Genomic DNA, 15,047 nt, shown 5'->3' with positions numbered 1-15,047 from the left:
ACAAATTCTGCCTCTGCTAGGACTGAGCCGCATACTGTAACGTATAAATAGGATGGTTGCTATGAGAGACATGGTATGGCTGTCTCTTCTACTGAAATAGTCCTTAATGGGAGCCAGGAGGAGCTCTGCAATTTATAGTGTGTTTGTGTGTATGCACGGCTGCTTGGAAAGACCTCTGCATGTGATTCTTAAGAAATAATTGTTATAAATGGTGATTTAACCACCACACTGCATTGTTCTAGCCACCAGTGGCACAGGTAAGTGTGAGATCATTCTCAAAACTATAGTTTCATGTTAAAGTAAGGTACAGTAATTTGAAATGGATAGAATACAGAGTTCTTAATGTTTTGGTATGAACATGGCCTTTGTAATTTCTGGTTTTGTACTGTTTAAAATAAGTTATTATTCTCATAGTGTTTTAGGTGCTTTAGAGATGTTCTTTCTTAGGAGTGATAATCACATGCTGGTTGCTGTAATGTATACTGTGCACAAGGTGGTAAGCAGAACCCTGTATGTGGTGTCTATTTATTCCCATTGCAAGCTTACAGGATCTGCTCTCAACCCAGCATGGGCTTTCTGGCAGTCAAACCACTTTACACACTTTTGGAACAGTTTTTTTTTTTAGTTAAATTAGTCAAATATTATCTCAATGTACTCATAAACACGATTTTCATTACAAAATACTCCAATGGTTTGTTCTAAAATGTGTTTTTATTTTTTTACAATAAATGTAATAAACTTAAAACTAAATTAGCACACCTCATTTAATTTTAAGGTTCACCTGAATATAAACCTAATGTGTATAGTCAACCCTCGATAATTCGTGGTTTAAAATACATAGGTTCTCATTACTCATAACTAACAGCAAGTTGCGTATTATCTTAAAATTCGTGGGAATCCGCAGCGTAGGAACTTTAGGAATAACATTTTAAACTATGTTTTCACATAGTTTTTTTTAATACACATTATTGTATTATCCAAGTGAAAAAATAAAGCTTTTATGGCCATTACTACACATTTTCTGTTGTGTCCAAAATTCACGTTTTTTTCTGTAATTTTCTTAGAACGTAACCCCCGCAAATTTCTGGGACCACTGTATGTGTATATCAGGCAAAATGCTACAGCAAATTAGGAACTAGTTTATAGACATCACTGCATCAAATAAAACATTTTGTTTTGTTTTATAGTATCAAATACGTTATTATCCATTTCCTCTTGATATTATATTTATTTATTTAATTAATTACAACAATAAGAGAAATTTCCCCAATGTGGGACGAATAATCTTAAATTGTTGCTGTCATACTTTTGCACGTAGTGCATATATGTTTAATGAATGCAATCTAATTGTGATTACTGCAACTAGATGTAGGCCTGACATCCTGGTTTCCATTGATCAGAAGCTCTTCCATAACTTTGCAGTTCAGTGATGATGCTCACATGCTCATTTGAAGTGCTTTTGGTGATAAACAGGTGTTGGCATGGGGACTCTGACCAGTCTGAAGCTATGCAGCCCCATATACACAGCAAGATGTGATGCTTCATGTGTTGTGACATTTTCTATAATAGCCAGCATGAACTTTTTTTAGGAATTTGTGTTAAGGTAGTTCTTCTGTGGGTTTGGACTTGATGGCTAACCTTCACTCAGTTTATATATATATATATATATATATATATATATATATATATATATATATATATATATATATATATATACCTCAACAATATAAAGCTCAATATTGCATTTAATTTTAACATCATTTTTTGGAAAACCTATAATTTGCAAATATATTTCTAACTCCTGATATATGAACCTCACAGAAACTTTAAAATAAGATGAGGTTATACACAAAATAAGTCATAATATCACCACAGCTCATTCGTCCATCTTCCATTTCCATCTCCAAAATGGTGAAAAAATGCTGAGCTAAAGCCCCACAACATAATATTATTATTAATGTTTTGCTTTCTATTCAAGTCCTCTCCTCTCAAATCCAAGATTGGACTTGAAGTCCTGACTCGCAGAGACAGTATAGAACCTCAGACAAACTTTGCTATTATGTGTGTGGCTTAAATAAGTTTTTCTGCCTGAAAGTGGCTTTGGAATGGAAGTTAGATTTTCAGTAGATGGGCACTGAGAATTGACGTGTCATGTACTGATATCAAGATCAGTACATTCAGTAAATACTGAAATATGCACAATTCATTATTATTTAAATGTAAAATATTCCAGAGTCCTACTCATACCGCACATCTTATACTTTAATAACTCTTATCCTATCTTGTTTCATCTCTTTGAAATTTTCCCCCTAAATTTGACATTCAATGACATCAGATATTGTACTGCTATAACAACCCTCCCCACTGCCGCCCCACCCCCGAACTTTGAAATATCATCCCACAAGACCTTCATGAACTTTCTTTTGCAATTTCAAGAGTCAACTTGAAACATAACTTTTTTGAAAGCACATCTTTCTTTTTTCTTCCTTTGTTCTTTAGTCTCTTTTTTGTACAGTGTCCTTGGGTTAGATAGGGGCTATAAAAATGCAATTCCCTGTTATTCTTATCTTTAATGTATTTAAAATAAGGACTTGTCTGAGATTGATGTGTCTTACCCTCAGAGCCTAGCCAAGACGTACGCGGCAACCTTGGTGTTCCCATGGACATCAGTAGCCCCATCACCTCTGATGAGGAGTACCTCAGTCCTCTGGAGGAGGCCATGGATTTTGTAGGATCATCCTATCATGGTCCTGAACACCGGAAGATTGTAGATGCCCGTTTTAAAGAGCCCCCTGCTTTTCAGGTGATTGGTCCTGTTAGCTTTGGACAGATAAATAAGGTTAGATCTGAATTAACAACCATATAATGGTTGTAAAACTCAATTCAAGTGTGATTGTATCATTTTTCCAGGTTACAGTAGGAGATCAGACAGTAATAGAGGGACAAGAAGTGGTCATGTCTGTCCGGATGACCGGCCAGCCCAAACCAATGCTTTATTGGTAGGTTCTGTTGTTCAATCACAATAAGTAATATTATTGTCAGAGTGCTACTTCATCTGTGGGGAAAAAGCTACAGCATAATAGCCTTTTATCAATAATCCGGGGTTATAAAGGAAAGTGCTTTGCCCACGGATGTGTAATTTTTTTAACAATTTTTTAATTAATACTTGATTTTATTTTATTTTAATTGTATAATAGCTCAGTTGTATAATAGCTTTTGTTCAAACTGTAATAATAAATATTTTTTTTTTTCATTATAAGGCCATTACTTCATTTACTTTAAATTAGATCATTAAACCAATGTTTAAATTATTGTGCTGTTTATATCTATAATGTAGGTCTTTTATAATTCTTAATAATATATATAAAAAGAATAAGAGATCACAATAAAACACAGGTAATATTTACATATCTTGAATATCTCTATAATAGTGATTTCAGTATTATTTGTAGTCTGTATGTGTATACATTTAGGATTAGGTAAAAACGTGCCTACAGTGGAATGGTTTTATTTTTATTTGTAATTATGAAAGAGCCCTACAAGTGTTTGCTTGCATTAATTAATTAATTTTGTTTGTTTGTACCTGCAAGTAATATTTTTTTATTAATTTAATAGTATTTAGTAGCCTATTTAAAAATCCCTGAATAGGCAGGAAGGAATAAATAAAGAGTGTAAATGCATCTGTAAAAGTGCATCATAGAACATTTCTTGAGAAATACTACAGTCTGTGTTTGTCCCTTCATCTGGCTGCCTGCATAAAACTAAGAATATCCCTTTTATGCAACATTTCATTGCATCTAATATATTCCTGGTTTTATTTCTGGAAAAATAAATCACTTTTTTCTATCTGTTTGCCTGAATGTCTATATACAGTATCATGGGCAAAAATGTTATGTGTATGTACTATATATTTTTATTTTTTTTTTTTTTAAATCTCTCAAATACATAAATTTAACATAATCTAACATGTAAACCTACTTTATCTTTTTTTTTAGGCTGAGGGACAGAGTAACCATTAAAACAGGTCCTCGACACATAGTCCGGGAGACAGAGGATGGTAACTGTGAAATGACAATAAAGTCAGCAGTGAAGTCCGATGCTGGTGTGTACACCTGCAAGATCATCAACGAGTATGGCACCAAACAGTGTGAGGGCAAATTAGAAGTAAAAGGTGAGGCTCTTATCTTATAATATATGCTTGTACACTCCATAAACTCCATAAAGAGCCTAATCATCCTAATTGTTGTTGCAAGAGTCCTGAAAAATTGTGTGGCTAATCATCAGTAGCATATGTGCTACGAAAAATAGTTGCTTGCATAAATGCAAAAAGCATAAACAAGGTCCCAAAATATGAATTCTAGAATACTGTATGATACCACCTGCGGATTTGCACCATAAGGATGAGCACAATTTACAGACCACTTGTTTGTGAATCTGTGTGTGGATGTGGAAGACCTACTTCTCACCATGTCTGCTATAATTACAGCCAATCTGCTCTAAGTTGGGGTGCAGTAAGGTCAAGAATCTTTTCTCTTCCTAAACATACATTCATCAAAACTGCACTGAAGGGCAGAATTTAATGAGTGTTTTTTCCCCTCAGAGCCAGTTGATTACAATAATGATCATAAAATCTTCATTACCCCCAGGTTTCACCACACATATATTTTATATGTTCTTCAGAATCTCTGGACACGCTGTATTAAAGATGCATGGATACCATGCTTTCTAGATTTTCTAAACAAGTATGAGCATTTGTCCATAACCCCAGGGACATTATAGAACATTTTATTAATATTTATTGATTGTTATGTTTCCCCAGTTCGAATAGTGACCATGAGAATTGCATATGACTTAGACTACAAGACTTGCTCTTTATAACATGAGCCAATTGATTTTATATAAAAGTGCATTAGCTTGCTACATAAGTTACCTTTGGCTTGAGTACAGTTGCAAATTAGAAGAGTGGGTTTTGTTGCTCTTTTGTGTACAGTGGTAAGTAAAGCAGACATTATATGTGCATGGTCAATATCCTATTCTAATTGTAGTCTCATTTCAAAACAATTGTGTACTTTCGAAGTTTTAGCAACAGTTTGGTGAAGTTTAACCACATATGAGCATGATGGTCATGTGTCTAAACCATGGCTATACAGTGTATTTATGATGTGCATGGTGCTTCTGGGGCCAGGTTTTTTTTTTTTTTCTAAAATCTAAGTTTCAGGTTTGGCTTTGAGGTCCTCCATATAGTATTTTAAAGCTTGTTTTATTACTCCTATCCTTTTTCCACTGTTGCAATGTTCTATATAAATTTTATGAGGAATCCTACATAGAAGAAGTGGATTAAGCAGATGTTGGACTAAATAATAAAAGACAGCCATACAATGCTAAGTTAAAACGTGCGATCCATGAAATGACTAGCATAATGTAATTAAAGGTATAAACATTAAAGGTAATAATTGTATGTTACTTTTATGACAGTATTAACAAAAAAGTAATAGTATAAATGTTGAAAGCTTGGGAAGCTGAAGAGTTTTGAGGAATAGAGAGCTCGACAGACCAAAGGGACTAAAGCGTTTGGTAGAGATGAACTAAGGATTAATTCGCTGTATGTGTGTGTCCACGAGCATCAGAGATTTTTCATTCTTGGAATTAGAAGTCATCACTGTTAGAAATATGAGATTGCAAGCAGTTCACAGAAGTAATGTGATTTGTGCTTGCCTCAAGACAACCACAGATATGTGAGTCACAAATCAATAAGCATTTAGGAAGTTTTTAAGACTGGACCTCAAACCAAATTCTACTTACTGACTAGAATGCCAGATAGTAAAGACCACAAGGTGGCATATGTATGTCACATTCGGTTTAGTATAGTAATATTTGTGTTTGAATAAAGCCCAGGTATTCCAAAGAATGAAATCAGCAATTAAAATATAAGCAAAGTGGTACAACAGCTATAGTTGGCTAACTACAGATGAATAATCCTGACTTGGGTTTACTATCTGCTTCAGTTTAGTTTTTTAGAGTTTTGTTTGTTCTACCATATCTGTGTGGGTTTCCTCTGGGTCTTCCGATTTTTTCCACCTTGCAAAAACATGACGATTTCCACTTGTGAAGAGCTGCGAATGTGGCTTCACACCCAATGTTCCTGAGATAGTCTACAGATCCTTTACAACTATAATGGCTATCATGTCAGTACCTTTCTAATTATGTGAACAGTAGGAGCCAGACATTTGTTCTAAATAAAGTTTGGACATAATACGGTAAGAAACCTTTGTGATGACATATATTGTTACTAGTATGCTACTCCAATAAAAAATATATTTCAATATGTAGGGCTCTTTTCCTGAAAAAACTAATGCACTTCAATCTCAGAGCAAGGTCATTAGCAGAGGCTATTTGCAGAACAGATCTGCTTTGCCTACTGTGTAAGTTCACAGTTTTTTGACTATTAGCCAAGCTCTATTTGATCTGACAAGGACAATCTTCTGATAGACAAATGATCTGTAGACTTTGCTAAGCCCATATACTTGGCTAGGTTGCATCAACCAGAATTAACACATGAAAAAGTGCTACCAATCACCATTTAGTTTTCATTTCTGCTTGTTTGTGCTGCACTCCCAGTGTAAATTAGCATAGTTGATATCCAAACTACCAACATGAACTTTGTGGGTATGTGAAAAGAAACTAGACAACTCAGAGTACACTCATCATGGAGCTGTGGGATGGTAACACTGCATGAGGCCTTCTATCATATGAACCATATATTAATAAAAACTCAACTCTCCTGCATCCTTTCTACTCCTCTTACAGCTGCTCCAGTTGAACCTGGCCTGGCTATAGTGCGCCATCTCAGGGATGTCATTGTGAAGGCAGGAGAGTCAGTTCTGTTTGAATGCCATGTGACTGGACCTCAGGATGTGGACGTAGACTGGCTATCAGATGGCAAGCTTATCCAGCCAGCGCTTCTGAACTGTAAGATGCACTTTGATGGAAAGAGGTGCAAATTGCTGCTCAACTCAGTGCATGAGGACGACAGTGGCACATATACCTGTAAACTTAGCACAGCTAAAGGTGAGTATCTCCAGACTTGATATCCTGCTGCAAAAATAGGCTTTTGTTTAGATCTATATAAGTTCTAAGATCTAGATGCTCTAGCATTGAATTTTTTGCATGTTAACTTTTGTTGTTTCACTTAGATATTTATCTATTTTGTTACATCAGAGCACTAATCTCTGAATTGAAACTTGTCATGATTAATACTTAACATTGCCCTTCATCATAGCATCTCATTATTATACCTTTTAAAATTCTTTGCCTTCTACAGAGGAACTGACCTCATGTGCACAGCTGAAGGTCAGTGCCTCTATTGAGCCACTGTTTACCCGACAGCTGGATATGTTGGAGGTGATTGAGGGTCGAAATGCACGATTTGACTGCAAGGTCAGTGGAACGCCACCACCTAGGATCACATGGACTCACTTCGGTAGTGGCTTGCTCTCGTGAGAACCTGTCATTAATCAGTCAAACACCTGGCTTAACCATGAACATCTGTGTGTGTTTTCTTCTCCTAGACAATCCACTGGTGGAAAGTGAGGACATTCACATCTTGAAGGAAGGCGGTCGGCATTCGTTGGTTATCTCCCACGTGAGCAGTGATGATGAGGGCTTCTACACAGTGGTAGCAAGGAACGCACATGGCGAGGCAGAGTGCTCTGCAGAGCTCTACGTACAAGAACCCAGGCCAGCGATGTCATCTCAGATGTAAATTCTTTTCATTTAACCTTATTAAATGTTTAAACAGGGATATGATTTGGAATTAGCAGGTGGGACATTGCTTTTCATCACTGAACCTTTCGTCAAATGCGATACAAACAGGTTTATTTGTAAATTGTTTGTAGGAGCATTATCAAAATTATTTTTCAAACCTAGCAAGAGCTTCTGAGTTTGTGTAAATGCATATGCAAATGGCTGAGCTGCAGTATTGGAAGATTAATTATACAAAGCACTTTAGAGCCAATCTGTTTTATTTTTTATTTATTTATTTATTTGTGTGCATATATCAGCTTTGCAATGACTGAAATTGGAGCTTTTTATGTGATTAAGTGTCCTCAGACTAGACTGCTATAGTGCAAGCACTGTTTTGCAACTGGTAAAAGCACTATTATAAACATTAGCTGATAAAAATGTGTATATTTGTTGCATAAGAAGAATAAAACATTTCCCGAATTGCTGAAATTAATAAAAAATAATTACTTTAGTAGTCAATTTCATTAAAATTCCACCAAAACACAGCAACACTCGCCAGTCATACACACAAAAGGTGACCACTCCATCACAACCACTTCTGATCAGCATTAATATTTTGTTAATGTTGCTCTCAAAAAACTAAACATTTGTTAACTAAAATTTTATCTACTACAGTCAGCTACGCTTCATGCAAAATAGTGTTTATTCCTATTTATAGTGTTTAAACTGTATGCCGAACACCCACAAATATTTTTCTGTTTAGACTTGGAATAAAATATTTGCAGATTTACATCATGCTTTTTCTCTTACATTCTATCTGATTCTCTCTTTCACTCTCCAAATCCCATTAGGGCTAAATTAGAGAAGATGCCATCTATTCCCGAGGAGCCAGAGGTTCTAGAGAGTGAGGTGGAGCGTTTTACCATGCCAGATTTTGTGAAGCCACTGTACGACCTGGACGTTGTCGAGGGTAAAGAGGCGGTGCTGAAGTGCAAAGTGGCTGGCCTGCCATATCCCACCATTTCATGGTTCCACAATGGCAAGAAGATTGAAAGCACTGAGGACAGGAAGATGACACAGTGTGAGCCATTTGAAATATTTCAGTGTTCTGCATGGAGGTCAGAGTGCCAGTCAACCTCGGAGACTGCAGTCTTGGTCGAAATGAGAGTGTCATGAGTTGAAATATACAGTGTTCTGCATGCTGGCTTGAATGTCCTTCTTAATACCCTCTGGCTTCTTTTCCCTTTTGAAACCACCTTCAATTTATCACTTGTAATCACTCTTGATCTCTCTTAAGCACTTTTCATTCTTTTTTTTTCCCCTTATCTGCAGTCAGAGATATACACAGTCTTGTCATTCGCTCAGTCTGCCATGCCCACGGCGGTGTCTACAAGAGTGTTATTTCCAACAAGGTTGGCAAGGCAACATGCTATGCCCATCTGTATGTAACAGGTGAGAGAAATTCCATTACTTATTTAATAGTATATGCCCTGTCTGCCACATATGCCCTGAATTTGTCTAACGTAGCTCTAGTTCAATAGGATGCTGGTTGGGTTGGAGGGTGGAAAGGAATACTGATAAGCAATGCTCTAACATTCAGGAAAAGTGTATTGACAGAATAGATGTTACTTATTTTCTACCTACATTAAAGGTTTTTATACTATATTTATACAATACAGTGGTCAAATTCCAGATTTTGCACAGTCCAAATCAAAACATTATTTTTAATCAATAAAATGGTTGTAGATCAATGTCAGTATCTGTATCTGATTCTAAGTGCTCCAAATCTCATTTGTATCTGTATGTGGATATGAAATCTGTATCTCTCTCTCTGGGAGGGAGCGAATACAAGATGTGGTTGGACCCATACAGATTAATGTTTTTGTTGGCACCCACAATATTTTCTAACAATTTAGTTAATTTTGTTTTCCAAAATATCTGAGAGTGGGCTTCTCCAGTAGCCTATTATGGCCACTTTCTCACAAAAGAAGCCTTAAATATAAACTCATTATTATTACTCATTTATTAACAATTAACTATAAATATAATTTCATTATAATATTGAGTGGGTGGATATTGAATGCAAACAGTTAATTATAGGATCAACATAACGACATGATTTTAAACAGATTAAAAATTGTATTGTAACAGTGTCTTTCACTGGGTGAAAGCTCTATAGCACTTTTCCTGGTAGATAACATAAAGTTTCCCATTGTATAATTATTTCACATGCTTGGGCTTATTTACTGTAATGAAATGCATTTAAGATGCAATCTGTGGCCTGGATTTCATAATCCTCTGATTACTGTGTCACAGAGGAACAATGGCCAATCTTATATTTTAGACCCAAATCTTTTAATGAGACAGACTACCAGACAAATTCTATGCTTGATCCTCTTTGCATTCAGTCTCTATAAAAGGTAAGGCTGTCATTTCATAAGAGGAAAGTCATCGTGTCTGGGTTTATATGTGCCCTACCTGGGATTACCTCTCATCTCTTTTGCAGACGTTCTTCCTGATCCTCCAGATGGAGCACCAGTAATTGAGTCCATTACCGGCAAAACTGTCACTCTTACCTGGAAAAAGCCCAAAAGGCTGGACCCATCAATTGGTACATTCTCTATATAATCTACACTAACATGGATGTGTACTAATAATTTATTTTGTTGTCATTACCTTATTAATATATTCAACACACACTATCCTGCCTTTCATAGATTTGGATGGAAGCCTTTTGCAATTAACTTGCTTCAGAATTCACATTCCCATAAGATAATTTAGCTGTCAGTCATTCTTGTATTCATGTCACCCCCATGTTCATGGCTTTGACTTTCTCTGTTTTAAATTCAGAGTTCTTTGTTTAAATTGTCAGTATCAATTTGCTGCTTTGACTGGTGTCTCATGTAGTTCAGGGGCATTCAACAAACATTTATAAAGATCCAGTAAAATAAATAAAAAGTTCTTGCTTTCAATGGTCTCTGCAATAAACAGATTCTGAATGGGGAAATTCCTGAATAGCAGATACCTTTTAATACTTATCCATTCATTATTAGTTTGAGGCAAAATATATATAGGTCTATTAAACTGGTTATATTTAGTTTCGTAGTCATGCTTCACATAATCACTTTTGGACTGCGACATGGACTCTGAAGATATAAGATGCATTACGTTTGAATTCGACAAAGACAAAAAAAAAAAATGCATGCTTCTCTATTTTTTTTTTTTCAAACTAACCATGTCATCAGTTCATTAATCAAACAAGTGGTAAATACAATTTTTAAATTCATGAAGTTTTGCAAAACCCCTTTTTTTTAAAGAAAATTTCTCTTGCCCTGTCACTAGTCTGATGAGCTGTCTTTAAATTTATCATTTAGATGAATGCATGTGTACCAATATAGGACTTAACTGGGTGTTTATACAGTTGTACTATTTTCAGTATACTTAAATAATATGCTGGATCCACATCTGGACCATGGGTCCCCCAGGTGACATCCCTTGATATAATAAATGGACTGACCAAGACAAGCTTCAAAATGTTTTAATCCAGTTCATTGTTCCAGATCCCAGCACTCTGATGTACGCTGTCCAGCAGCAGGCCTTGGGCTCTATACAATGGACTATAATCGCTTCCAGCTTAAAGCAGACCTCCTACGTTGTCACCTCACTATCCAAGGGTGTCCGCTATGCCTTTAGGATCCTATCAATCACAAGCAAAGCTTTTAGCAAACCATCACCAGCTACAGACCCAGTACAGCTCATAGACAGAGGTAAGCACAAACAAACATATTAGTAAGCTGTGTCAAATATTTTAGAATGATTGACATTTTTGCATCTTTTTCCTCCAGGTCTATATCTCAAGGAGGCCCCAGTCATTATTGACAAGCCAGATATAGTATACGTGGTGGAGAATCAGTCAGTCAGCATTACGGTCACTCTTAACCACGTCAATGCAGCTGTGACCTGGAAGATGTGAGTTATCTGTTTAATTATACAAATGTGCCTTGGGTCTTTAAAGCTGCTTCCAAAGAGCTTCCTAATAAGTAATTTCAGGGCTAACCCAAATGGAAAATAAATTGGTTCCGCTGAAAAGTTTAATTGAGAGGATATAGCGTGGGTCAGGGTTCAGGGTTATTAATATTACTCAGGCAAACGTGGCATATTTATTTTCAAAATATAACGACTTTAAAGCATTTAAAGCTTTTTTACCTTTGTATGCTTTTGTGTTTTGCATGTTAATGGTGTTATCTCTCACGAATGCATCACATTCGTTACATTGCAGGTAATCATACAGTATCTGTGAAATCTGTGAAGTTCTTTGAAAACCTTTATCATTTTTGCGAGACAAATGCATGCATGATTATATTCAATTAAGTAGGTTTTCATTTTCATCAAACTTTCATTTAAGTTTCCAGTTGGATAACATGCAAACTTGTTGTATACATGTAGGTTAAATGCAGGTTAAATGGTGAAAGGAATACTGAACCGACATAAACATAAAATTATTCTAACAGTAAATTTTAGTTGACATAAAGCTGGCTGCTGTTTTTATTCAGGAGAGGAGCGACCTTGTCAAACAGAGCTGGGCTGTTTGAGATGAGCATGCCTGATGATGACCAGCACACACTAAAGCTCTGTAAGGTGAAGAGCAGTGATGTGGGAACACTTAGCTTCACCGCTAGCAATCCATTTGGGACAGATTCCTGCCTCCTCATATTAGAGATGGCAGGTAGGCAAAGCACTACACAGCATCTACTCATATTCTGCTATTTCGAAATTATCTGAATGATTTGACCTTTGCAAGTGACCTTTTCCTTGTTTGCTCTCTGATCCTTGCTCTGTGTGATACTCTCTTGTTAGTTGCTCCAACTTTTGAGTCTATTATGGAGGATCTGGATGTAAGTGTTGGTGAGACACCTCGCTTTGCTGTGGTGGTTGAAGGGAAGCCTATTCCAGATATCCTCTGGTACAAGGTACGCCTTTTTTTTCTTTCCTATTTGTTTGTTCGTTTGTTTTTTAGAATACCACTCAAATTTTAATAATGTGAAAGGTTGCCTTGTCGGTTTTTGTCAGAAATGTAATGATGTACTTCAGGACAAAAAAAAAAACATTATATAATCTACAAATCATGATCTGAAATGCTACTTTTTTTTACTTCCACTGTATATATATTATAAAGCTTTGCACCTGAAGCCAGGCAGGATCATTTTTGTTCTTTATGTGCTCAATGCTGAAGACTCTCACCTTGCTTTGTGGTTCAGACAATTTTTTCAGTTTGTTCAGACATAATAACAGCTTGCCCTGACTTTTTTAAATATATAGCTCTAGCAAAGACACTTTCATATCCATACAAATTCTTGTCCTTCTCTTTCGTTTATTTCCTGAGCTCTTAAAGAGTCAGATCTTCCTTTTGGTGTTCTTGCTAACTCTCTTTCTCTGCCTCTCTTGCCTCTTTCTTTTACTGACTGATCTCCCTTACACCCACTCCACTTCCTATGGAGAATCCCCACGCACTCTTAAGCATGCTAATTTATGCTATTAAATATACCACTGAATGTTTCAGCTTGTGCCCCAGGCTACAATATGACTCACTGTGGTTAATAACTGAAGTCTGCACAAGTAGAGCTATGGTAAATGTGCAGAATTTCAATGGAGAATGAAAACAGATAATATTCTAAACATTTTCTTACAGCATACAAACGCAGTGTGTCTACGTGTCGCTAATGGAGAGCATTAAGAAAAGAAATATTGCACAATTTTGTGTGTAGCAAATGAAGCCCTTTCTAGGGTGTGAATCAATGAAGATGTTGTGGTTGTTTTTCAGAACGACATCCTTCTCTCAGAGAGTAGCCATTTTACCTTTGTGTACGATGATAATGAGTGCTCCCTGGTAGTGCTCAACACTCAGCCACAAGATTCTGGGGTCTACACCTGCACTGCTAAGAATCTCGCCGGCTCCGTGTCCTGCAAGGCCGAGCTTACTGTCCATGCAAGTATGTCTTGCTTTTAAAGTTCACATTTCTGATTGCAGTACTAGAGCATAAAGTCGTGCTAGAGATACAATATGATACTTAAGCTTCTGACATTGTTCAATGTTGGCCTCCTTTCTGGTCCATTTTTATAAATTTGATTACTCAAAATGTGCATAATCTATAGATTTAATAGAGTTTTTTATTGTTGATCATCTAATCTTTAACTTAACTAAAACATGTTAGCGATGGACTTTTTCTCTGCCCATATTTTTGTACATGTACTTGTATTCATGCCTGCAAATTATGTAGCTAAACAGGAGAAGGACGACCCGATGGAGGATGAGGAGTCTATCCTGAGGAGGATGCGACGACTCACTGATTACTATGACGTGCACAAAGAGATTGGGAGGTGAGTCATCCACCTGCAGCCTCGCTTGGACACGCACCATTTCTCTGTAATGACTGTAGACGCCAGACCACAGCCGCGGAGAATCAACTCCGTCAGAGCTTACTGACGATCTGTCTAAGTCCCTCTGAATCATCAAGTGCAATTTAACATTCAAGCAGGCATTGGCGTTGCAAAGGGGCTGAGAATATTTGGGTGGGTGGTCATATTAAATTTCAGTGTGCGAAAGCGAAGAAAGGGAAATTTATGCTGATCTCTGATATATGATAACCCTCTTTTGTCACCTCAATTGTACTGAAGCCCCTACATTTCTTTTTTTTTTTTTGGATGAGATTCTGAACAAAAATTTTCAGAGTAAGAATCCCACATTCTTTACTTTAGATCTCCTGGATTTTATTACACTTAACTAGAAATATAAACACTCCATAAATTGAAGCCTTTAGGTTTCGTAACAGATTATGTAATGATAAAACATTATACATTATAGGAAGAGCGCTATTTGTTTTAGCTTGAGTGCTATGACGAGGTAATAGCAGGACGGCATGTTTGGTCATATTTCTGTTCAGCACTCTGTCCTCTGTCGCAGCCTGTGTGTCTGTAATTATAATCCCCATGTCTGCCTGTGGGTAGAGCATTCAAACGCACACATATATACACAAGCACAAGATAATAGACACTTTCTGCTACATTGCTACACATGCTGTTGCTGCTAAACCATCTTACAACACACCACAAACAGACAGGTGTACATATACAGACTGAAAATATGTTCTTTATAAATATTAATCATATTTTATCAGACTCAGGCATGTGCTGTTTTGATGAGAGAAACCTGTGTGATGCATATTTCAATTATTTAAATCTGATTAGCATCTTAATTTTCTCTAAATATGTAAATTCTTTTTCAATGTTTTTCTTTTTAATTCCAC

General features: G+C 36.3%; 1 protein-coding gene across 9 annotated transcripts in view; it reads left to right on the top strand.

Moving 5' to 3' along the window:
• The window catches only part of LOC124381683 (striated muscle preferentially expressed protein kinase-like), a 95,862-nt gene that overhangs the window by 60,021 nt on the left and 20,794 nt on the right, over positions 1-15,047 (top strand). For all 9 annotated transcript variants that reach the window (XM_046843577.1, XM_046843503.1, XM_046843565.1 and 6 more), the window contains 15 exons: positions 2,622-2,803; positions 2,911-2,999; positions 3,996-4,171; positions 6,808-7,068; positions 7,322-7,480; positions 7,569-7,758; positions 8,595-8,824; positions 9,076-9,195; positions 10,250-10,354; positions 11,304-11,510; positions 11,589-11,712; positions 12,297-12,469; positions 12,601-12,713; positions 13,565-13,733; positions 14,022-14,121. In XM_046843577.1, the coding sequence (XP_046699533.1) occupies positions 2,622-2,803; positions 2,911-2,999; positions 3,996-4,171; positions 6,808-7,068; positions 7,322-7,480; positions 7,569-7,758; positions 8,595-8,824; positions 9,076-9,195; positions 10,250-10,354; positions 11,304-11,510; positions 11,589-11,712; positions 12,297-12,469; positions 12,601-12,713; positions 13,565-13,733; positions 14,022-14,121 (2,398 nt within the window). The remainder of the gene's footprint in view (positions 1-2,621; positions 2,804-2,910; positions 3,000-3,995; positions 4,172-6,807; positions 7,069-7,321; positions 7,481-7,568; positions 7,759-8,594; positions 8,825-9,075; positions 9,196-10,249; positions 10,355-11,303; positions 11,511-11,588; positions 11,713-12,296; positions 12,470-12,600; positions 12,714-13,564; positions 13,734-14,021; positions 14,122-15,047) is intronic.

This window comes from Silurus meridionalis, chromosome 3, assembly GCF_014805685.1.
Source record: "Silurus meridionalis isolate SWU-2019-XX chromosome 3, ASM1480568v1, whole genome shotgun sequence".
Lineage (NCBI taxonomy): Eukaryota > Metazoa > Chordata > Actinopteri > Siluriformes > Siluridae > Silurus > Silurus meridionalis.
Note: the sequence above shows the minus strand (reverse complement) of the source record. Positions and strands in the feature narration are given on the sequence as shown.